This window comes from Canis lupus, chromosome 3, assembly GCF_048164855.1.
Source record: "Canis lupus baileyi chromosome 3, mCanLup2.hap1, whole genome shotgun sequence".
NCBI classification, from domain to species: domain Eukaryota; kingdom Metazoa; phylum Chordata; class Mammalia; order Carnivora; family Canidae; genus Canis; species Canis lupus.
Window position 1 is genome coordinate 31,233,155 of NC_132840.1, and position 23,954 is coordinate 31,257,108.

Consider the following 23,954-nt stretch of genomic DNA (forward strand, 5'->3'; position numbering starts at 1 on the left):
AGAACTCCTTCCTTGTCCTACCTGCTGCCAGTTAGGCCTGTTTGGGGTGCACAGGCCTGACCCCATAACCCAGTCCACCCGTAAACATTCTGGATCCTTCCCCACACTTTGGAGCCTATCCACACTGGATGTTACTAGCCTATGGCTCAGGTGGGAGTTGAACTTCGCCCACAATTTCACAGGCACATTAATGTTGTCTGCGAGTGACATCGGGCTAGTCTGGGTCCTGCGAGTGGGTTCTGGGTGGGGAGAATCAGGGAGGTTACCAGCAAGGTCACCAGCCTCAGCTCCCTGTTGTTTCTTGTCCATCGCAGAGCTGGGCAGAGGTTTCCAGAGGTGAGAACATTCCTCCACACAATCCGCAGAGACCCACTCAGCCAGACCTGCCCACAGGGCTGCTGCCTTCTTCTGATCACCTGCCTCAAAAATGCTGATGGGCGGCAGCTGCAATCCTTTCCCATCGTCCCTGATTTTAAAGGTTTTGTCTTAAGATGTCACGGTCGCGTCGAGACAAGAGGAGACAGCAACCCCAGTCTAGGTGCTCAGTTGTGGAGCAGCGGGTCGACCCCGCAGTGCATGGGCGCCCACATCGCGGCACAGAGCTCAGGCAGGGACCGTCCAGCCAGAGGGAGGAGGGCCCCGTGTCGGTGGCGCCAGCACACGGGGCAGACGGAACCATCCACGGAAGCCCTGACCTGCGCTCACTTTCCGTTTCTGGCTCACGGACCATAGGTGGTGAGTGTAGGGCTTTTTGTAAGCACGTGGCACCTTTTATCCTGGGATGGAAAGGGAACTCGCCCAGCACACCCATTCCCATGCTCCTCGGCCTGTCCTTGGAGCTATGACCACAAAGCCCTCTCCCTGGACCTGATCCATGGGCCTGGAGGGCTGGTGGCTACTTTGGGGGCACAGGGCAGGAGCCCTCGAGATGTGGCAAGACGGGTCACCCCTATTTCTGGTGGCTGAAGCCCTTGGGGAGCACACAGCACCCTCTGCCATGACTTCATGCCCCCCACAGGTATGGGGCCAGCTGCGGAGCCACAAGTCAGAGGCTTGGACCCACCCGTGGCTGTGTGCTGCATCATCCAGGCCTACACATCCTTGGTTGCCAGGGCACTGCCCCCTGCCCTACGGGGGCAAAGGGAGTACCTGTGGTCAACAGTCACCTGCAGCAGCCTCAGTCTTGTCCTTTCCAGTCCTGGTTCACGAGCCTCCCCAGGAGGCCCCAAGGCCATGGAAAGCAGCTCTCCCACCCTTATCACCTTAGCACCCGAGATGTCCCATATCCCACTGCTTGTTGGTGTGCAACCCTGGAAGGAAGGGCCCTAGGTTGGGCCTCGCCTTGTTCTTGCCTTGACCCTGTGGCTCACTCTGCGGTGATACATGGGGGCCTCTCCATAAACTCGTGTCCACCGACGGCAGGCGCTCTGGCCCTAAGCTCTCGCCCTCTCTCTGCAGTACAGATGATATGATCTTGTGTGTCTATGGAGACAACACTGTTTTCCTGCTCCTGGGGCTGTAGGACAACAGGGCCAGAGCTCCCTAGGACTCCAGGAACAGTGTCCACTCAGGGACAGTCCACTGCAGGCATATCCCAGGAGCCTCCCAGGGCCACTTCCATGGGTGGCTGTGTCCCCTACGCCCCAGGGGGGTGGCCTGCTCCTTGCTGCCGGTTGGGATGTCAGGAAGGCTGGGACATTGCCTGGGGGCCAGCAGGTGGACGAGCAGGGGGATGAATGGCCTTGGCCCTGACTCTGGCTTCCCCACCAACTCCCATGGGGATCTGAGAATTTCGGAGAAATCAGACTTGTCTGGCTCCTTGAGGAGAGAGCCAGGAAGATGATCTCTGGGAGGCAGAAGAGAAGCTGGCACGTTGGCTGTATGCCTCCGGGTGATGGTCTGCTCTGGCCATGTCCACAGTGATCTCTGCTTCCTGTGGGCCTCAGTTTCCCCATCCACACAGCACAGGTGTCAGAAAGCACAGATGTCCTGTGCGCCTGAGATCCAACTGTTCTGAAGCCTCAGGCAGAGTGTGTACCCCTTGGCGACACCATTTCTCTCTGCTCCCCAGGCTTCTTGGAGTCTGAGCTTTTGAAGAGGAGCAGCTCCATCCTAAGCCCAATGCACAACTGCAGTGCAGGCTTTGGGAGAGAGCCGAGCACCCTTGCATGTGGCCAGACCCTGCCCTGCTCCTGGGCCCCCAGGGACTGGCAGGGGCTGCCCAGTGCCTACACTGGAGAGCCACAGCTGTGGATGTCTCAGGAGCCAGAGGAGCTGCCCCCCTGGTCCTCAGGACTCCCCACAGACCACGTGCAGGACTCGGGAACACAGAGACAGGCACTTCAACCCCGTGGCCCTCAGAGTCCAGTCCTGGAGATCCTGCTGTCTTGAGGCCCCCAGGTCCAGCAGGAATGTCATCACTGCTTCAGGAAACCCAAATCAGAGGTCCTGCTTGCTTTCAGGGCACATGGCTACAGACAGATCTGCAACTGAGGTGCCTCACTCAGCCAGAGGCCAAAGGTGGGGAAGCGCTGGGGTTTCAATGGGAGACAGGTGTGGCCAGGCCTCATCTGGGAATCCCCCCACACACAAGGGATCACCAGAGGCCACCCTCTGGCATAGCCTGGGATGAGGGTCACGGTTGCAGGAAGCCCACCAGCATGGCTGGCCTCCAGAGAGGGACACACTCCTGGAAGGGACACAGGGGCTGGCCCAGCTTCTTTGGGCAAGAGCGACCACTTGATGACTGACTGCACCACTGGGTGGGCCACTCCAGGGAAACCAGGCACCTCTCCAGGGGCCAGGTCCACAGGCCCTGCACAGGCCCAGAGGAGCCCCACATAGCCTTGCTGTGCATGGAGACTATCCCTGCCCAGGACCAAGCAGGTGCACAGCAGCATCTGCTGGGGGCAGGGTGGGGGGAAGCAGACAGGCAGCCCCTGGGGATGTGGTGGCTGCAGCCCCTGGCATCACCCCACCCAGCCTGGCACCCCTGGCAGTCGGGGCCCCAAAGTCCCCTCAGGACAGTGATATCTCTGGGCCGCTTCCTATATGCCAAGAAGCTCCTCCACATGCTCCTCTCAGTTCCCCGGGGGCCTGCGGGGTGGGCCTTGCAATCCCCACTTGAGAACTGAGGACAAGTGTTCCAGGGGTGGTGGAGGAGTAGAAGAGGTGGGGTTGTGGCCCAGGCCCAGTTGGTGCAAGGTCTGGGTCCCGAGGACCTGCCACAGGAGGAGGCAGCCCTCATGTCCCTGTATCCAGGCCTAACGGGAGTGGGGGGAATGCTCTAATTTCACTTGCCTACGTAGGCTGTGCACACTGGGGCTGGGACAGAACTCCTTAGGGGTCTGGGTAAAGGGCAGCGGGGCACCCCGCCTGCTAGGGCCACTGAACAAATGAGGGGGTGAGCAGATGTGAATGGATGAAGTGACTTCAGAGGAGCCTGGCCTCCCGCGGATGTCGTGGCAAAGTCAACAAGTACCATACCATGCTCCCGTTTCCATTAAACCAAAAGAAACGGCTATGGGGAGCCAACGGGGGCCGGGTTCGACATCCTGGCATCAGGCAGGGCCCAGAGGACAGGCAATAAAAGGGGAACTTGCAGGCACCAGACATGCAGCTCCCTTGAATTTCCTCTGCTGCTGTGGCTGCCCCGGGAAGAAGGCACTCGGGGAGCAAAGCCGCCCCGAGAAAGCGGCGTTTGGCCCCATGCCTGGCAGGGGCACTTGTGTTTCAATGAGTAAACTCTGTCCTATAAAAAGGCCGATTGAACAATGTGCGTTTTATGGCCTGGGGATGTTTTATTTTTCCTGTACAGGAACACGGGCAGGCTGCTGGGCTCAGAGCCTCCTGTCCCCTCCTGCTGCCTTAGATGAGCTCACAGACCCCCTGAGCTCCAAGTAGGTGAACGGGCTCCTCTCCCGCCAGCTCCGTGGGGAGCGCAGGCCCAGGCGGAGGCGCCTTCGGCTGCAGAGACCCAGGGCCAGTGAGGGAGGCCCAGAGTCTGCACCTTTCAGAAGACAATGCCTGGCCAAGGTGTCAGCAGTACTGCTGTGCCGGCAGGTGGGTATGAGGAGTTAGGGGGACACCCTACATCTTCTCCAGGGGCAATGCAGGCACAGGTGCCCCCTGTGTCACCCATGACAGTGCCACGCCTACAGAATTCCCTCACGCCACAGCATCTCCCAGGGCAGGACGGATGGGGTGAGAGTGGCTGAGCGCCAGCCAACCCTAGAAATACCTGCAGCTTCTGAGCACACAAGGGGAGGGGGCCCCTGGTCCTTCCAGAGCAGGAGTGGGTTCTAATCTAAAAGTCAATCCCACACCAATAGGAAGAGGCAGGAGACAACTGGGGGTGGGGGCTCAGGGGACAGCCACAGCCTCCAAATGGACACTCCCGGGGGGTGAGTGACAGCAGCGCCGTGAGCTGCCCAGAGACATGGGAGGTGGCGGGACATCACTGAACACGGCCTCCGTTCCTGCAGGGACAGCTGCCTGAGTCCATGCTCACCCAGAGCAGAAGGCACCCCAGGAAGGATGGGGCATGTGGAGTGGGCAGGAGTTGCTGGGGATGTTCCTGGACATACACGGGTTCCCACCCCTGCCAAGGGTCTGGCTTCAAGCTTCCTCAGGCACATGGAACACACGGGGTTGTGACTGGTTTCTGGATTGTTCTCCGTGAGTCAGGCCCTAGCGCCCTGATTTAATGCAGCCAGCACCCCAGCACCCAGCCCCCTTGTCTTCCGCCAGGAGACCTCCCCGCCACCGCACAGGAGCCCTGCACATACACCTCATACTGAGAGCGGCGGCCGAGGTCATGCGGCCAGGGTGGTACAGAGAACATAGGAAAGAGATGATCCTGTTGGGCATTTAGGGCTCATAAATCCCTGCGCATGCCGGCCAGCTCTAGAAGGTGAGAGAAATAATATTACAAAGCAAAATGAGGAGAGCAAGAAGAATGTAGCATGAAGGCCAAAGAGCAGGGAAGCCACGGGGGAGGAGGAAACACAGCTCGCCGGGAAATTCAGTCCAATCTTTGCTCAACCACAAGCAGGAGGCCAGACCCCAGTGCCACTAGCAGAAATGCGTCTCCCTCCCTGGAAAATTGATTTGTCAACAACCAGAGACTCGTCCAAAGGCATCTCAAGGTTGTTGCTGCTTTTTTTTTTTTTAAGAAAATACAAAAACCTCGACAATGGCACGCACGCCCAAGAAACGCTTTTGGAGAGTGGAGAGTCTTGCAACTTTGAGGGTTACTAGGAGGGCCCCTCTGGGCTGACAGTCTGGAAGTGTGGGATTTGCAATGTCCGAGGGAACGGCACACAGTGGGCATTCTTGGCTAAGAATTCATTTGAAAAAAAAAATCAAAGTTGGTTTAAATCTCTGATGAGCTAAAAAACTCCCTCCCACAAACCCAAGAAATGTGAATTTCCTCATTTGGGGTTGAGTTGCCTGCCAAGCACAAGGAAGGACCCTTGACCTGACCCCGATGTGGACAGTGGTTCCCTGGCGGAGCCCCAGGCCGGGGGTGGCGGGTTGGCGGGGACAGCACAGCCCTGGGGGTGCTCTGGGCTCCTGGACACGGCGGGTGCCACGGGAACTACAACCCAAGGGGCTCCTGCCCCAGACTGGATGCGCAGGCGGGAAGCCCCCTCCCCTCCAGCCAGCGATCTGCCCCACTGCCCAGCTTTCCCAGGTGGGGCATCCGAGGTCCCCTTTCAGAAGCAAGCCTCACCTCACCCTTCACCTCCAAGGAACCGGAGCTTCCAGGGGAGGCTCAGGCGCGCGGAGTCTCCGGTGGCCGAGGCAGTGGCCGAGGCGGTGACAGCAACAGTGACGGTGGCCCTGTGGCTACTCCACATGCGAGGCCATGGGCTGAGGGCGACGCTCACTTGGATTTGTCTCCTCTTCATTTTTTTTTAAACTTTCATTGGAGGTGAATGATACTATGTTTCAATTGCCAAATGCCATCACTTAATTGCTTCACTACTGGAAATTTCATGGGAGGGGGGAAGTGGTTCTCATTTTTCACAGAAAATTCCAGGCGTGGGCTCATTTCTGCAGATCTTTTGCCGAATTAAAAGCACACTCCATAAAAATAAATAAATAAATAGGCAAGCATGGACAGATGAAGCCAGGAATCCTTCCTTAGCTCAGAAAGGAAGCCCCCACAGCAGAAGGAGCGAGGTCAGGGGTCCAGGAGCCCCGAGGGAGGAGGGTCTGCTCAGCCCAGGCCCCAGTCGGCACTGCCGGGGTTTGATGAATAAGCCCCCAAGACTCCCTCTTGGCATTCTTGTGCCCAAACAGGACTGGTGTCCAGAGGCAAGTGCCCCCTGGGCAAGGGGGCCAGGCAGTGGCCCAGCGGGAGGAAGCCCAGGCCAAGCTCTGGCTCCAGGTGTCTCTGCACTAAGGGTACACAGGGCAAGGGGCATGGGGAGCCATCTGGTCAGAGCAGGGAGAGCCAGAGCCCTGCACCCTGGGTATTCCAACTCCAGGCCGGAAGTCCACTGAGCCAAGTGGTTTAAGCCCGGGACCCTGGAGTCCAGGCTGCCTGGCCTGGCTGGGAGGACCTACACGTGGACCTTGCCAGGCAAATGTCAAACTTTACAAAGACTTCCTCATGCTGGTGTGTGCCTTAAGTGTGCCTCAGTTTCCCTGTCTGTCCTGCTTCTTGAAACGAAGGGATCTGAGGTGTAGAAATAGAAAAGGACCCAGTGGGAGGTGACTGTCCAGCCACCCCAGGCCACCGTGGCCTGCAGTGGTGCCCCTGAACACACAGGAGATGCCAGGTGCATGCCAACCAGCACGTTTGCGGTCAGGTGCAGACAGTCTCAGAGCTCCAGCTCCAGAGAAGCTGACCTGCTGGTCAACCCATGTGCACAGAGCACCGGCTCTCAGGACCAGACATACTCTGGGCCTCGAGAAGCTCAGGGCAGGCCAGGGCCCCCTGGAAGCCCTAAAGACCCGGGGGGAGATCCTAACCAAGGGCCTCCTGCCTGCCCTATGAAGCAGGCAGGTCACCCCAGGCACCCAGAGGGACCAGCCACGGCTCCCTTCCACAGATCCAGAAAGCCATTTGGCATGGGAGCAGGATGCTGACTTCCAGGAGGGACAGGCAAGCCCGTTCTTGAGTCAGTCATGAGCCTACGAGTTCTGTCTGGATCTCCTGTTTCTCCAATGGGGACACCGAGCTTAGATTGCTGAGGGAGGCCTATCACACAGCGCGTGTGGTGGGCACAGGGTTCCATGGGGGTCTGCCGAGCATCAAGCCTGTGCCACTGACCAGTGGGCAGACTGCGAGCACAGAGGCCATCCCTGCTGGACGGAGTGTCAGGATGCACCCAACTCCCTGTGGGGGGAACATCCGGCTGTGGTCCTGGGGCTGTGGTACCTCCCTCCCCCATCCTGGAGTCATGCTCACGAGCTGAACCTGACATATCCGTAGTCCTCCCAGGCTCAGGCACATAGCAAGACAAAGCTTCATCCTTGGGCTGCAGGGCAATTCCAACCCTGTGAGGCAGATACCACCCACCCACTCACACACACACACACACACACACACACACACCCGCCCCCGAGGCTCCTGAAGACCCTCGGGCCCTCTGCAGCAACCCCCTCAAGAAGGCAGGTGGCCTGTTCCTGTCTGCATCTTTTCAAGGCGACAATGCCGCCCACACGTGCATGGTTTATGCTCACGTCCCACTGACCCTGGAACATTTAGATGTGCCTATGTCCACTGGCACAGGAATGAATTGAGGACTGGGGGTGGGGGTGGCGGGTAAAGGGACCCGGATGCCCAATGGAAACAAACTCCAAGCGCTCCGAAGCACCGCCGCCCCCCCCCCAGCACCTGCAGCCGGATGTGCAAGGGTGCACCTGCACTTCCCACCTGCAGCTCACAGCCAGGCACCCGGAGCTGTCAGCCTCTCTGCCTGACATCCCGACAGCAGCTGAGACCCGCCAAGACATCGCCTGCCCCCCCAACAGCCTGGTCTGCTCCGTCTCTCCAAACGTTGTGTTCTCAAAGTGGGCAGGAGCCCTGAGTCTCCGCACTGGCAGACGCAGCCTTGACTCAAATTCTCCAGGGCAAAGGCAGAGCGGACGGTGCCTCCCTGGCTCAAATGTCCCGGGCCAGCGGCCTCCACTCTGGGCCCACACCTCAAATTTCGGAGATGGAGCGGCCACAGAAAGCATCCCTCTTTATCGGTGGGCTGCGTGAGCTCTATATCGCCATGGCCTCTCACCCCCAGCATTCCACGCCTCCCAGGGGGGCAGATAATCCCACAAAGGGCCTCATGCCAGAGTCCCTACGCTTTCTCCAGCGCTGAGAGCTTTGACTCAGTCAGCACTGGTTCTCGGGAATCTCCTTACTGGGCCCCAGCATTCAGATCAAATGTCCCTTTGAAAGGGCCAGAGGGGACCCTGTGCCCCTTCTCCTGCGTCTGCATGACACCAGATCCAGCCCGTCCTGTGGTGCTTTTGGAGGCCACCCCCTGCCCCACCCTAGAGAGACACACCCCCCAACACCCCAGGGCCTTCTAGGACTGCTGACCCCGGCAAGGGAGGAGGGACAGGCCCCCCCCCCCAGCCCCGGAGATGCCAAGACGCTCTTTCTTGCAGGGGCCCACAGGCTAGTGCTTGGACTCAGAGGTCCCAGCCTTCCTCTCCTCTTCTTTTGGGGCCAAGGAACCCAGTGACAGCTCCCTGGAGGAGGGTCCCTTCACCCACCAAAAATGTGCTCTGCTTTGATGTCTACAGATGGATCTCCTGAGCTGTCCAGGCTAAGCCCAGAGTCCAGCTCATGTAGTTGTGCATGTGTATGTGTGCGCGTGTGTACACAGAGCAGTCTGCACATGTGTACACAAGTGCATGTGTGTGTACGTGTTACACGTATACACACTGCATGGAGTGACCTGTCCCAGTGTGAGCCTGTGCATAGGTCAGTTTGTGTGCATGTGTGTGCATCACACGTGTGGGAATGCACTCCTGCATACCTGTGGGCAGGCATGTGTGTGGCAGTGCAGACACAAACCTATTGCCAGAAAGCCCCACTATCCTGTGGTCCTCTGAGCAAGTCCTAAGCTTGACCCTCTAGATGTGCAGACAGACTCAGAAGTGCAAGTGTCAGCAAGACAACAGCAGAGAGGAAAAGCAGATTCCTCCCTTGTAGGTTTGGGACCTGCCACTCAGTACCCCAATTCCTCCAGCACAAAGCTAAGCAAAGGACCCCAGAGGACAGGGCTCACCACAGACTCTAACCCCTTCCCTGGACAGTGCTGTGCCCCGGGACGTGCAGGGCAGCTCACCAGGGCCTCCAGCTCTTCTTCTCCTGGAGCCTCCAAATCCAGTAAAGACACTGAGGGCTCAGGAGCCCAAGGCACCCTGACAATCACCGGCCCTCCCCCACGACGGCAGGCAGTGCCTCGGGCCAGGTGCCTCCAGCCAGGATGGTGTAGCCCTGCAAAGCCGCCTGACCCGTATCACGTCCCCCTCATCACATTATTCAGAGGAGCTTCACAGTCTGCAGGCCATATCCAGAGGCTCCCGCGAGACTACTCCACACTCACATATGAACCTGCTTTCAGCCAGGTGCAAGAAAATTCCAGAAACCTCAAATAGCTGCTGACATAGCAATAATAACACCACAATCACATGCCTGCTGCCTCTTGCCCCACATCCCATCTGAACCAGGCAGAACTGTCGGGCAAGGGGTCACTGTGGGCATCCTGCCCTGGAGAGGATGGAGGGGTGGGGCTCCCCACCCTTGGACACTAGGATGGAGTTTCCTCCTTCCAATCTGGTTGGCTCTTCCCAGGCTTGGAAGGGACAGAGGTGGACTGGATACCCATGTCTGCCTCGCTGGGTCTGGAGAGGCACCCCCAGCCCTGCAGGACAGGCCATAGGTGTTGGGGAAGGAGGGCATGTGGCACCAACCATCAGCCCCAACTCTATCCTGGCCCAGCAGAGACGGGATAGGTCAGGGAGCCCAGAAGCTGACCTGCGGGGACAGGGCACCATGGCTGTGCCTGGTGTGTGTGTCCTAACCCAGCCGTGGTAAGGATGAAGGATGCTTCCACAGGGTCCCCACCTCAGCTTCTCTAAAGCTAAACTCAGGCCTTCCTTGGGGGGACGGTCCTTGGAGCCCAGCAGGTTGGAGTCCGGTCACCTTTGAGGTTCCTGCTTACCAGCAGCTGTCCTGTCTCTCTCAGCCTGAGCCAACGATGACTGCAAAGGGAGAGTGTCAGGCTGGCCTGGAGGTGTTCTTCCTGGCCCTCTAGGGGGCCTGCTTGCTCCTGAAAATTGCAAGGGGCAGGAGGTCTCCCTGGGGCACTCCACTGGCTGCCTTGGGGGCCCTAGGGCCAGCCTCCCACCCTGGGGGCAGCAACAAGTGGCCAACAGGTGGCCTGTCAAGTTCCTCTGCTCCATCCAAGATCAGCGAGATGATGGAGCCGCATCTCCCATTTGAAATTTGGGAAGAGAAGATGGAGAGCCAACTCTGAAGCCTGGGGCTGGTGGCCCTCTGACCTGAGAAGCCTTGGGAACTAGTGGGAGGGGCCCAGCGGTGATGCTCACAGGGGTGCTCACCACCATTACTGCGGTGCCATGGCTCCATTGCCCCCCACTCTGCCTGCCGACCCAAGGTCTGGTATTGCTTTTACAGATTCGGTTAGTGTCAGGGACTTGGAGGTGAGAGGTCATCGTGGCCCCCAGGTGGCCCTCCTGGCCCAGCCTTGCATGGCCAGGTCCCAGCGGTGACCCTCCCAAGCACCCTGGGCCAGACTGTGCCCATTTGCTGGCGACTACCACTGTTTGATGGGGATCAGCATCACGGGCCCGGTTTCCCAAGAGGTTCGGATCCCACCGGGAGGTCCCGATGTCCTGCAGAGCCCACTGCAGGCCCTCCTGAGCTGTGGGAGACCTCCTGCACCCCCCACCCCCCACCCCAGCAGCCAGCCATGGGCCTTGTGCATGAGGCTGAGTATTCTTCTACGGCCCAGTGAATAAAGAGTCAGGGGGTTCTTTGTAAGGAAAGGCAAGGCTGCACTCCTCCCGCCCTAGCCCTCTCCTGCACCCAGACAGGCAGAGGCTGTGGGTCAAGCCCCCCGCCCCCCCAGGAGCAGCCAGGACCAGCAGCAGCAGCAGCAGCAGCAGCAGCAGCAGGCTTCTCACCCCCGTGGCCACGGCCCCTCCCCTCCAGCGAGGGTCGTCTGTCAGCTTCTGGAGGCAACCTGAAACCCTGGTGAGGGAGCACTTGAGTTACAGCAAAGAAGGGCCCCTCTGCGGGCTGCCAGCCCCAGGGCCGGCGGGGTGGCCGGGACAGGCCTCGGGCCTCGAACCAAGTCCACCACCATAATTAGCAGATGAGATTCAATAACAAACAGCCTCAAGCGGCTTTATCTAACCTTCGGAAGGTAAGATTAACACCTTCGATGTAGAGAAAGTTAAGACCGGGGCGGGGGGCACGGGGGCTTTGCTCCGCGTTTCTGACTCCCAGCCGAGAAACGAGAGCCCCCTCTTGGGCCCGCGCTCTGCCCCCAGGGTTTCTGAGGACTTGCTTTCCACCGGCCTGTATAGTCCTTTTGTTCACCGGCAGCGAGCGTGAGGCCACAGCACTGCACCGTCGCCTGTCACACGCACACGCAGGCACACGCTGGCTCCCCAAACAGGACTGAGAGCTGCGCCCAGAGCGGGACAGGGGCCCCCATCTCACCGGCGTCTTATGAAAAATGCCACGTCTCCCAGGGCTTGGTGGAGACGCAAGACGTCTCCCCTCGTCCCTGTCCCTTGACTGACTTGTTGCTGCTGGGATTTCATTGGTCTGGAAGAAGACGTCAAATGCACTCCTCCGAACACAAACCCACGATACGTCCTCCCTGGTGGGAAAGACAGCTTGCCCTGCCGAGGTGCACGGTCAGCGCCGGCCTCCGACCCGCGTCTGGAAGCACGGACCTTCGGCACGGTCCGCAGATGAACTTTGGGAGGTCTGAGGGCAGCACCCGGCATCGCCCCATGGTCTGATTTCTAAAGTAATGTCAAATCACTTCCTGGGAAAAATCGATCTGTCTCTGACAGCTTTTCCTCCTGCTAACGTGATAAATAAATAATTAGCCACGTCGTCGGGCTGTTTCATTAAAAGAAAAGGATGGCTGGATGGGCCGAGATGGAGAGCCCGGTCGGAAAGACAGCGTCCGGCGGTTGCCCCCCACATTTTACGGCACCATTTGTATTCTATCCGTCACTGGCTGTAAGCTCAGCCCGAGCTGGGAACTGAATACCCTATTCAGAGAGGTACTCACAGGCGTGTTATTGCAATTTAATATTTTCGCGCACAGACACATCATTATCTTGGAACTTGACACTTCGGCATAATTCTATAATTTTTCAAGAGGGCCTAATTTTTCTAGATGTGAGCGCTAGGGCAGGATTATCCAAACAGCTCCCTCTCCTCTTCGTGTCTTCCGGGGGTTATAAACGTGTGGGCAAATGCTCGCAGATCGCCTGCCTCCACCTTTGAACTTCTCCGTTCCCTTCTTCCACAAAGGCCAGCTACGGAGGGCTCTGGGCCCGGCCGCCCCACAGCCAGCCTTTCAGACCCTGCAGAGAACTAAGCAGTGTGTGTTTGGTAGGGGGGAACCGTGCAAAGCATAAGTGAGCAAGGATGGTACAACGTCATTATCGGCAAAACAAAAAGAACAGCCTGAGGGTAAGCCTCACTCAGACGTCACACCCACACTTGCACACAGGTGCGCACCTGTGCATGCATGCATAGTACACCTGCACACAGATGGACAGATCCACACTGACCAAGACCAGCTCCACACACAGACCAATGCAGGGGCTACACCAGGGGCCGCTCCTCCCTCTAGCAGCAGCGGCTCTGGCTAATAGAAACGCCCCCCCCGGTTTTCAGACAGCTCAAGAACACCCTGGCTTTCCCAAGAATAAGACCTGGGAGAAGTTTGCAAGGAGGGCCAGACCCCTTAGGGAAGCATCTGGGAGTGAGCAGGTGGCAGCCTGGATGCAGGTGGCACAGCCCCCTGGATACGCGGTGCCCCATGCTGGGTACCACCACGGCCTAAAGCAGCTCCCTAAAAACTGACATCCTAGACCTTCTCATGAGCTCTCCTCTGAAAGGGACCTGGGGTCTTCTGGCAGCATGGTGCCCTTCTCCACATCAAAGCCCCAGAAACAGTGCCCAGAACCACTCTGGGATCTGACCCCGATGACACCGGCACATTCATGGTAGCTGGGCCAGCAGAAGTGACCCACAGCCACTTCTGAATAGGGGGCTGGAAACGGCTGTTAGGTCAGCACAAGCCAGAGATGCTCATTTCCAATGCGGTAAAGACCTAAGCGGGTATGAGGGGATCACGGCCGCTCGGCGCAGATGTGGATGCTGAGAAATGGCCTGAGTCTGGACCTTCGCCTGACCTGCCGAAGGAGCAGCGTCGTCATCAAGGGCCATTAGTGCCAGGGGTGACAGAGGCTTTGCAGCAGGAGGGAGGAGGCGCGGGGGGCGCACGAGGGTCGACACCCCGTGATTGCCTGGGGCCAGCCCGGCTTTCCTGTGGCCACCGTTTGGGCTCCTCCCGTGAGCATAATTTCCGGTCTTTGTTTAAGTGTTTTATGGACCGATGTGGCCCGGCCTTTCTGAAGAGGCTGTTACAGCCCATTGAGCAGATACAAATGTCTGAGCGCTTTTAAATGCATGCCCCTTTCCCTCAGAGACGCAACCAGAAGGAGCAATGGGAGTCTATTATGTAAATCCATATTTCGGCATAATATTGACTGCCAGCTTCTGAATATAGATACGGGGATTAAACTATGTCACAGGAAAGAGTTCCCAGCCATAGCAAGTCCTCATTCATCATGCGGCGACCCAAGCACTTTATCCCTGCCTCGCTGCGCCCAAGCGTCGGGGGTGCCCTGCCTACCGTAGGTGCCAGAGACTCACACATGTTTCAAGTGAGCCACTGAATCTAAAACACAGAGACTCACAGAAGCAAAGACAAATGAGCAAAGCTCCTCTCTGAGCACCGTTCCCTCCTCTCCCTCTCTTTGGCCTTTCTAATTTGAAATAGAGCTAGGGGTCCAGCCACCCTGCCAACACAGACCCAAGGCCAGGGACACCAGAGAGGGGGTTGCCCCCAGAAGTCATGAGGTTGGGGGGTTAGCCCGTTGGTCTGGCTTTCTGCCCATCCAAACAGCTTGGACACAGAAGCCTAGATCTCAGAGCAAGGACCTGTGAGCCCCCAACTCGTCACACTGCCCCGAGCTTGGTGACCTGACCACGTCTGTTTCTGGAGGGCTGGCCCATAGCTGGGTAGCCATGTGGGGAACCTCGGGCATGTCTCAGAGCACTCCATACAGTAGGCCCAAGGACAGCCTGCTCCACTCCAGGGGCAGGAAGGAATGGATAGATGGAATGGAGCCCCCGAAACACACCAAAGACCCTGACCTACTGCAGAAGCTGGCAACCTCTGAGGAGAGAAGACCTGGCAAATGCCAAGAGCTGTTGAAACCCCAGAGAGTGATAGAAGGATGGACAAGGTCCGGGGAGGCTACAGGAGGGGGTGGCTAGCTTCAGAGCAGGCTGGCATTGGGCAGCATGTCAGAGGGGCCAAATCCGACCCGGGCACCAGAGCTTCTCAGTTTGAAAATAAAACCACGACCTAAGCATCTTGTGTGAGTGTTTTACTTCCTGACCGAGCTGTAGGGAAAGAACCAGAGTGAGCCCTTGGCTGGAGCTGGGCAGTCCAGCTGAGCCCTAGGGCTGCATGATGGGCACCCTGCGGTAAGCACAGCAGCTCCACGTGCTGGGGGCTACACCATGGGGCTGGCTGGCGCACCCCTACAGGCCTGCACACCATCCTTATGCCCCCACCCCCACCCCCACCCTGAAGAGCCCCAGGGAGGCTTGGGATGCTGAGGACCAACACAACATTTCCCCAAGCAGACCAAGGGGATAAAGCCCAAACTTTCACTGCCTGTCCGGATGGAGGAAGAATTCGGCCTCACTCACATCCCCCTGGCCCCAGGGCCCCACCAAACACCACGCTGCACCCTTCCAGAAACTTCCATGCAGTCACACCTGTGGAAGCTAGATGCACACAGGTATTTGGGGTGGTGGGAGGGTGAGCAGCAGGCCCTATACCTGCCCTTGCTGAGGCAAAAGGCGTAAGGGGAACCAATCTGGTGGCAGAAGGTGGGGTGCCTTGCCGGCAGCAACGGTGGGACACATACAGTATGAAGGTGGAGTGGGGGTTGCTGGGTTCTGGGGCCGGACAGGAAGCCCCTAGCCACAGGCCCCAAGCATCCAGGTCCAGGGCTTCATATTTGCACCAAGCATTCGGCTTTGTTATTCTTTCTAAAGTAGGAAAGTAGACAAAGCCAATTCTTCCTCCACTCGGCAGCATGCTGAATGGAAAGCAACCCACAGGTCTGGGGACCCACTTTGGGACAGATGGAGTTAGGGATCCAGGAGACCCAGCCCCACCGTGCAGGGTCCTGAGGAGCAGGAAGGGGCTTCAGACGCAAGGACGCTGTGTGCCTGGGGCCCCCTTCGTGCCCTACCATCACCCGCAGTAGCATCCATTAGAGAATAGAACTGTATCAGAAGGAGAGGATAGAGTCCGCGTAATTCCATCGGGTGAGTCAGGAGGTGAAGGGGCAGGGCTAGGGGTTCACCCTTGGTAGGGCCAGAAATGCCCAAGTGCATCTCTCGGAACTCCCCAAGAATCCACCTGCAGGACTGGGAAGCCCTGAGTTGTGCAGCAGCCAGATCCCCACCTCAAACTACGCTTGACTGTGGCCTTCCTCCTCTCAACGTCCAGTGGTGCTACCTGGGGGTGGGAGGGGCCAGGGGCCTGGAAGAAGCCCAAGGCCAGGCTGAGCCCCCGAGTCTCTGCTTGTTCCCAGCCAGACGCCTGCCCATCCACCTCCATGCTGGGAAGGGCCAGCGCCCACTCCACAGGGCCTTCAGGTCACCCCCAAAGTGCACAAGACAGCCAGGAGCTGGCTATCCGAGAAGCCCTGGGCTTCTCTCAGCACCCTGCTCCCAGATCCCGCTGAGCACCTCTAGGCACATGGCCATGGGAGGGAGTTGGGGGCCAGCACCCGCCAGTACCCCATCACCTGCCTCACCTGCAGAGCCAGGTCAGGCTGGGCCCAGACTCCCTCCTCCCTTGGATAAGGTGGATCCTGCTTCCACCCCTAGCTCCCCCAGGGATGCGGACTGAAGGCACAAGCCCTTCCCCCTTCCCGGAAGTGTGCTGCCACCGAAAGGCAGCATGAGTCTGGTGAATTTTGCAGAGAACTCTCACGTCAGGTTCAGAAAGCATGTGCGAAAGGGTCACCGGTTCTCTTTCCTGAGCAGGGTCTCCGGGGTAAGCAGAGCAAATGTTGCTCCTCACGTCCCCGAGTTTGAGCGGGGGAACACCCGCCCTGGGATGTTTTTGCTCCCAAGTCAGTAAAGCCCTAAAGCCGGTCTGCTCCCAGATCCCTCCGCCCACCACTGGGGGTGAGGGGGTTGTGGTGAAGGGGAAGGCTCTGCAAGCACCCGCTCTGCCCCCGCCCCCCTCCCTCCCCCCCCCCCGTCCCCCCCTGGCCTCAGGCACATTTCAGATGAGTAAAACGTCACACCAAATATTTCACCTTGAGACCCACCTGAGACCCAGGTCAGACCAGAATGAAAAGGTGACCCATGTTATCACCTTTGCTTAAAGACAGACTGCACCGTCTCCACCCTGAAAGATGCATATTTGGGGCTGGAAATGACACAAGCATCAGTAAGTAAAATGGGCACGGGATAATGCAGAACCTGATTTAGAGGAGGTAAAATATTCGCTAGGACCCAGCCATGTTTTAAAATGATTATAAATTATTTTAACAGTGCATTTGCAAAGGGTTATAAAAACAGCCATAATATATTTTTTTCCTTAGATTCTAGAATTACCAGTGTGACAGCTAATGCAATAATGATTTGTTTCAAATGCCAGTGTTTAAGCTGTATAAAGCTGATTTTATACATTTTTCCAGTAGGCCGCATTGTAGTTAATGAAATTAAACACACCAATCGCATTTGTCCCCAGGGGACGAGGAACTGAACACACCACTGGTTTATTTTTTTATTAAAATAAATTGCAGCCAGCAAGATGGACTAATTGCATACAGAATTGAAAAAGAAACATTCCATTGATATAATTAAGCCAATTTTCATGGACAGAAATAGTTATAGTGGATATAAAATAAGCAAAGCCTTCACCAGAATCTGACTTCCCTCCTTTTTTGCACAGAATGTTAACTATTAAACAAATATGTATTTCGGAGCCGAGGCACCGCTCTCTGCGAGCTCCGGGGCATTGTTCCTGACTCTCGGGAGAGGCCAGCCGGGCAGGCCAGCCAAGGATTTGATGGCAGAAACCCCAAGAGAGAGTGGTAGGGCAGGAAGAGGCCCTCCCCATCGCCCTGGGGCCCAGCAGAGCTCAGGAGCACTGGCCAGCCTACAGGGAGCACCCCGGCCCTCACAGTAGCCTGCGAGGTGCCCAGGCTTAGGGAACAGCAGCCGATTTGGGGCTAGACCTGCGACTACAGCGGCCGGCTCCTTTCCCCGTGGCTCAGGGTGGCTCATGTCCACACAGCGGCGGCTCCACCTCTCCTTGATTGCCTTGGGGGAGGGGCGCTGATTATTTCCCTCCAGATTTGGGGTGGCAGCGGGAGGGTGAGCAGGCTAGCCCTACACCTCCTGCCTTTGCTCACAAAAAAAGATAGTACACGGGAGGGGTTGCAGATGAGGCTGACCCAGGTCAACAGCCCGCCATTCTGCACCTGACCTGGGGAGAGGACACCCAGAGCCAGAGGCTGGAAAAGCTCATGGCAGAGCGTCCTGTGCGGCCTGGGGTGGAAGGGCAGCAGGAGAGTCCAGATCCCAGCAAAAAACACCGGGTCCGGAGGAGGCTGAGGACAGTTAGCTGGTGGCATTCAAAAGCTGTAAGAACACTGATGTCTTATTTGCTTTTAAACACCAGACCTGTTACAAGCATAGCACTGTCCTTGGGGAAAATGCTTAAACCTTGACACATAAAAAAAGAAAATTCTATGGAACTAACTACAACCCGCGGAACCCTAAGGAAGGGGTGGGGGGGTGATGGTGTGAAATACGAAAGCTTGGGGAACTTTACTTCGGTGTCATTCAGTTTCATTCCTAACTGCTGTGTGACTTCCACTGGGTACTCAACCTCTCTGTGTTTGGGAGATTTTGCCGCTAAAAGTGGTGCCCAGGAGGCCAAATTCCATCCCCAGGATCAATGAAGGGAAGTGGGGTCAGCCTGAGCAAGTGGTCGAGGAATGCCTTTACGGGACCCTGGCCCCTCCTGTTTCCTGGAGGCTCGGGAGGCTCGGAGGCTGGGCTGCGACTTTGGTAGGACCTCTCAGTGGGCAGGTGCCTGGGGCAAATGCACGGGGCGAATACTCCACCTCCACGCATCCTGGAAGGCAGGATTGATCCCGCAAAGCCCGACCTCCAGCACCCAGCGGCGCTTCGGATCCCCTCACCATCTCCTTCCTCCCCACGCCACCCTGACTTTGACCCGGGCTCCGGGAGCACTCTCCCGACTCTCTGCGCCCAAACCTGCAAAGCCACTGGGATGGGGGCGCGGGCTTCCCGCCCGCAGAGTCTGGGTCAGGGTCAAGAGTCCCGGAGCTGGGAGTCCGAGTCTGCCCTTCTCCGTTCAGGAAACCAAGAGGCGGAGACCCTTGGGGCCGATTTTGGCCCTGGAAGAGGAGGGTGCTGCTCCCGCTGGCTGGGCTGGGGTGCAGGGCTCCCGGGGCGGCAGCCTCTGCCACGAACCGGCAGCGCTGTGTAGACGGGCAGCGCTGTTCACGTGGCGGCGCGGTAGTTACTGGGACTTTGTACGCGGAGAACAGGGGGCTGCAGCGACGCTGGCTCAGCACGGGGTCCCCAGGCCCCAAGGCCAGGCTGGCCCACGCCGTCCGCAGCCCTAGGCAGCCCGCGTCCCAGCGCGCGACAGCCACTGTACCGCGCAGCAAGGCCCGGCTCTTCTGTCCCTTCGCCAAGTTTCTTTCCCGCAGGGGGACAGTGCTCGAGCTGTCCCTAGTCCTCCCGCGCCCGCTCCTCCCGCTGTAGCGTCCAAGACTTGTTACACGGGTTTGATTCAAAACCTGATAAATTGTCTTTAACGCTATTTGAAATTTTTAAACGAAATTATTCAAAAGATTTTTAATCCTGGATAATTTTTGTTGAAACTCTAATTATACATCACCTTAATTACCAGCCCCAGCCCCCCAAGGATCCCTAATTGCCTCCTAATTGAATAAAACAGGGGGCTAATCGAGCCTACAGCGGCCCTGTGAGCTGACGGCCTCCCCCTAGGGGCCCAGTGGGGGGAGCCTCCCGCCGGCCCCACCGCCAGCACCCGGCCTCCCAACAGAAACGTCGGGACCGGGACCGGGTCCGCAGCCCCGTGCTGTAACTCAGGGTTCTCAGGAGCCACGGGCCCCGGAGGGGGGCGGGGGGCGCGGCTCAGCCCGCACCTGCTCCCTGCCCACGGCCAATAGTATGTGCAGGGTGGCCCGGTGGGTGTCCGGTGGTGAGGACCTTCCCCTGGGAGCCCGCTCGGAGGTCACCCGACCAACAGGACTTGGCACCCGCCCCCGCCCACAGGCCTGGGCGCCCAGGCACACCCGCGGGGCCAGTGGTGGAGCCAGAGCCTGCAGGCACTCAGCGCACTGCCGCAGGGCACCTGGCCTTGGCCGCCAGCCCTGCACCCCGCCCCTCCTCCGTGGCCTCGGCGTTTTCGCCCGAAGCGGGGCGAGTCGCTCGACTCCTGCCGGACATTTCCTGGCACTGCTGCCCTTCTAGGCGTCCAGACAGGAGGCTGCCGTCCTGGCTGCGGGGAGAGAAGTGGTGGAAGGGGCAGGCTTTCCCTGGCCGGCGGGAGAAGGGCAGGGCCCAGCAGAGCCCGAGCCCCGCTGCTTTCTACTTCGGAGAAGGAACCGGCTAGGAGCTCAGCCTCCAGCCAGGCTCCCCACACCCTGTCACATACACGTCACCCTGAAGATGCACACACAGGACACACCATGTCCGGCATCAAGCAGAGGTAGCACTCCCACCTCCACCCCAGGGGGCCAGGCGGCAGTTGTCCCCAGGACACTATCCCCAGGCCTGGACTATGTCATGTCTAGTTGTCTTAGCACGTCCATGGTGATCAGGTCTCGGGGCGGCTCTGATGGGGGCTCTCTGAGAGCACATCTTCTCGTGCACAGGGCCCCCCAGCTGTGCTACAAGGGCAGGAGGGCACCTGGGCTGCGTAGACCCCCATACCTGCCCATCTGGTTCACAACAGCGGCAGAAACACAAAGCTTTTGTTAGGCGTTTTGTGTTTAAATGTAGGGCAGGGACAGCCCCGATTCCCCACGGGCCAGCAAGCGCCCTGGCCTGTGTGAGGGGACCTGGACCTACCTGCCTTCACTCTGTCCCCAGCTGCCTAGGCTCCCTCTGTGAGGTGGTGAGCACCTCAGGGCCCTCTGTCCTTGGAAAGCTCAACTCACAGCCCCCAGGGTGGGCCCCAGAAGTGCCACCAGCTCAGTCTGCATGCAAGCCCCGCAGGGAGACCCCTGGAGTGGGGTCCTAGTGAAACACAAACGAAATTACAGCCACAGATGCAGCCTCCGGGGCAGCCCTCAAGCTCTGACTCAGGGGTGACACTCACTCACTCACTGACCAGGTTGTCCTTCTGCTCCCCACACATGGCTTCAGGCACAGCCCAGCCCTGCACCCAGGCCTATAACTGTGACCTCTCTTTCTTCCCCCAGCCCCCTGCCCCTGGCCGCGATGTGGCTTGCAGGAGGAGGTTCTCCTGGCGGCACTGGGGCTGCCCTGCTGCCTCAGATTCAGGTTATGGAGGCAGGTCCCCAGGGACCTCCACATCTGCTTAAAATATTGTCCTATGAAATGAAATTCCTCAGCGGATCCTGTGCTCCGTATCGGGCAGGCAGCTGTGGCCCTGTGCCGGCCTCGGCCACCTCTTCGGGCAGGGCTGGGGACAGCTGTCCCGGCTGTGAGGGGTTTCCAGCGCTTGCTCCTGCGGGCTCCAGCGGGGTCTGGGCCGGACACACTTGCCCCGCTTTGGCTCCTTCTCACCATGGACTCCCAGGACAGGGAGACCTGTGCTCTGCCCTATCTTCGATTCTGGTCCCCTGGCCTCAGGGCCAGGCACCCATTCCAAGTGGTGAGAAGAGCCAACAGGGCCCCCTTCCCCACCTGTTGGGGTGGAGCAGGCAGGGAGCCGAGTGCAGGACGCTTTGCTGTTTCCAGGGCTGCGCTGGGGGCTCTGAGCCGCCTCTCGCTTACAGCGAAGGCCCAGCCAGAGCGCGGCTGCACGTCCCACCGTAGGGCTCCAGCCGCAGGTCCTTCCTCGGCCCGAGCCTGACCGGGGCAGCCTGCAGCCCAGGAATGAGACTCAGGAAGCCGCCGTGCTCACACACCAACACCCACACCCCCAGGCCTGCGGGCCCACAGGTAGCGGGCACCCAGCCCTGGCGCACCAGCCACAAAACACTGGGGCCTTGTTCGCACCAAGAGGGGCCAGAGGTCAGGGGAGACGGAGGAGGCCGAGGCCCCGAGCACCGGGCAAGGGAGACGCGCCGGAAAGGTGCGCCTCCAGGAGGAGCCCCACACAACTCGGGGGCTCCGGGCCGTCCTGCCTGCGCCGGGAGCTGCTTTTCCCCGGTGCTCCATGGCGCGCGCCGGGCCTAGCCCCGCGGGGCCGCTGTCCCGGGAGCCAGGCCGACCCAACCACGACAGCACAACTTCTTCGGAAAGTGTCGGAGTTCCCAGCCCACCAGGCTCGTGCTCGGGGGCTCAGCCCCGGTGCGGAGGCTCGGCCGGCCAGGGTCAGGCGGGAGAGGGGCGGGCGGAGCGGCCTGGTGGTCGCGCGGGGATCCCAGGGGAGCTGGCCTGGCGCCCCCGGCGTGGGTGGGCGGGCGGCCGGCGGAGGAGCGGGCGGCTGGCACCGCGGCGCCGGTTCGTCCCCGCGCGGCGCTCCCGCTTCGCTGCAGCCGGGCCTCGGCCGGGGCTTCGGGAGCCGCGCTCTCCCCGCCGCGGCTCCGCCGCTCCCACCTGCCCTCCGCCGGGGCCGCGGTCCCGGGCCCGCGGGCCTCCCCGCCGATGGCGCCAGCGGTCCGGGAGTGGAGGGAGCGCGGGGGCCCGGGCGCGGCGGCAGGCGGCGGGGCGAGCGGCGGGCGCACCGGGCCGGCGGCGCGGACCCGGCGGGCGGCGGGCCGGGCGCGCGGAGCTCGGGGCTCGGCCCGAGACGGAGCGAAAGAGAAAGTAAGAGCGGGGACCGGGCAGCGTCGCCGCGGGCAGCTCCGTCCCCTCCGGGCCTCGGGGCTGCGCGTGCGGCCGGGGCGAGGGGGGCGGCGGCGGCGGCGGGAGGCGGGGGCGGCCGGGCGGGGACCCTCCCGCCGGAGGCACGGGCTCCCTCCCGGGCCGGCCGCGCGGGTGCCGGGGTCCCGGAGTCCCGGAGGAGCGCCCGCCGCCGCGCGGGGCACGGGGCGGGAATACACTTGGCGGCCGCGGGGCCGGCCCCGGAGGACGTGTCCGTGTTGCCGCCCCGGCGGCCGGGCTGTCGTGCCGCCGCCCCTGCCCTGCGCCCGCGAGGCGCGGTGGACGCCGGCCCGCGCCCCCTCCTCCGCCCCCTCCCCGGCTCGGGGTCTCCCTCCTCTGCGCCCAGCTGGCGGACGCCAAAGGCGGTGCTCTAGCGCCCACTATTTCAAAAGCCCGGAATATGATTTGACCAGGACTGAGAGCCACTCCGAGAGAGAGAGGGAGAGAGCGAGCGAGGAGGAAAAAGTTGCTCTCCCCTTTCGTCAACTTTTCGCTAACTTTCGCTTTTCGCTCCCCTCCACCCCCAGCCCTCCCCCTCCGCCCCCCTCCCCGGCCCCCACCGCGCGCCTCGGGTTCCCGGGCCCGAGCGCCTGACACTGGGGGGGGGAGGGGGTTCGCGAGGAGGGGGCCGGCGCCTTCGGGGAGCGCGCGGCCCGGGCGCCCCGAGCCTCTGCGCCGAGCCCGGCCGCCCCGGAGCGCGGGAGGCGGAGCAGCCCCCGGGCCGCGCGGCCGACCGGAGGGCCGGGAGCCCAGGGCGCGCCGGCCGCGCCCCGACGCGCACCCCTGGCCCGGGCGCCCCGGCCCCGCGGCCCGGACCCGGCGGCGCGGCGCGGCCGAGCGCGGGAGACTTACTTTTGGCTAGCTTCCTCGCCCTCGCCTTGGATCGCATGGTGTCGGCTCGCGGAATCTCTCTCCTCCTCCTTGAGTCCAGAAGCAGCTACACACTATCTTCATCTCCCCAGCATTGTCAGTTTGGACACCTTCGCACATGCGCACACAGCACTCAATCTGACACCCCTTGCCGGGGCCAAAAAAACTTTGCAATGTATTCATCATCCTCATCGTCGCGCCGCCGTCGCCGCCGCCGCCTCGGCGCGGGATTGGGGGGCTCTCCTCGGCCTTCCCGGTCTTCCTCTCACTTATCTCTCCCCCCCCCGCCCCCTCTCCCCCCTCCCCTTTCCAGCGCAGCTCGGAACTGGCCCTTTAAGAACACATTCCGTGCTCTGCGCTCCCGCCCGGGGCCCGCACCCCGGACACTTTAAAAGGACCCAGGTGGCCCCGGAGGCGAGGTGACGATGCCCCCACCCTGCCCCTGCGCCGGCCGCGGGCGGAGTGGCGGCGGCGCGGGTCCGCGCCCCTTCCCAGGACGGGGGCGGGGGGGGGACGCGCCCACAGTTCGGACGCGGGTCTGGCTGGGTTGGCTCCGTTTTATGGCATTTTATTCCTAATTAAAAAGCTTTGCGTCCCGCGTCGCCCCGGCCTGCTCTTCTCCCCGCGTCTCCCCGCGGCCCCCGCCCCGCCCCGCCCCCGCCCGAGGGGGTGTCCCAGC

The 23,954-nt window shown here is 60.4% G+C and overlaps 1 protein-coding gene across 5 annotated transcripts in view; it reads right to left on the bottom strand.

Annotated features, from left to right (window-relative positions):
• Nucleotides 1–23,538, bottom strand: part of PRDM16 (PR/SET domain 16) — a 314,238-nt gene extending 290,700 nt beyond the window's left edge. For all 5 annotated transcript variants that reach the window (XM_072819974.1, XM_072819972.1, XM_072819973.1 and 2 more), the window contains exon 1: nt 23,258–23,538. In XM_072819974.1, the coding sequence (XP_072676075.1) occupies nt 23,258–23,294 (37 nt within the window). In that variant the 5' untranslated portion in view covers nt 23,295–23,538. The remainder of the gene's footprint in view (nt 1–23,257) is intronic.
• Between the last annotated feature and the right edge of the window lie 416 nt (nt 23,539–23,954).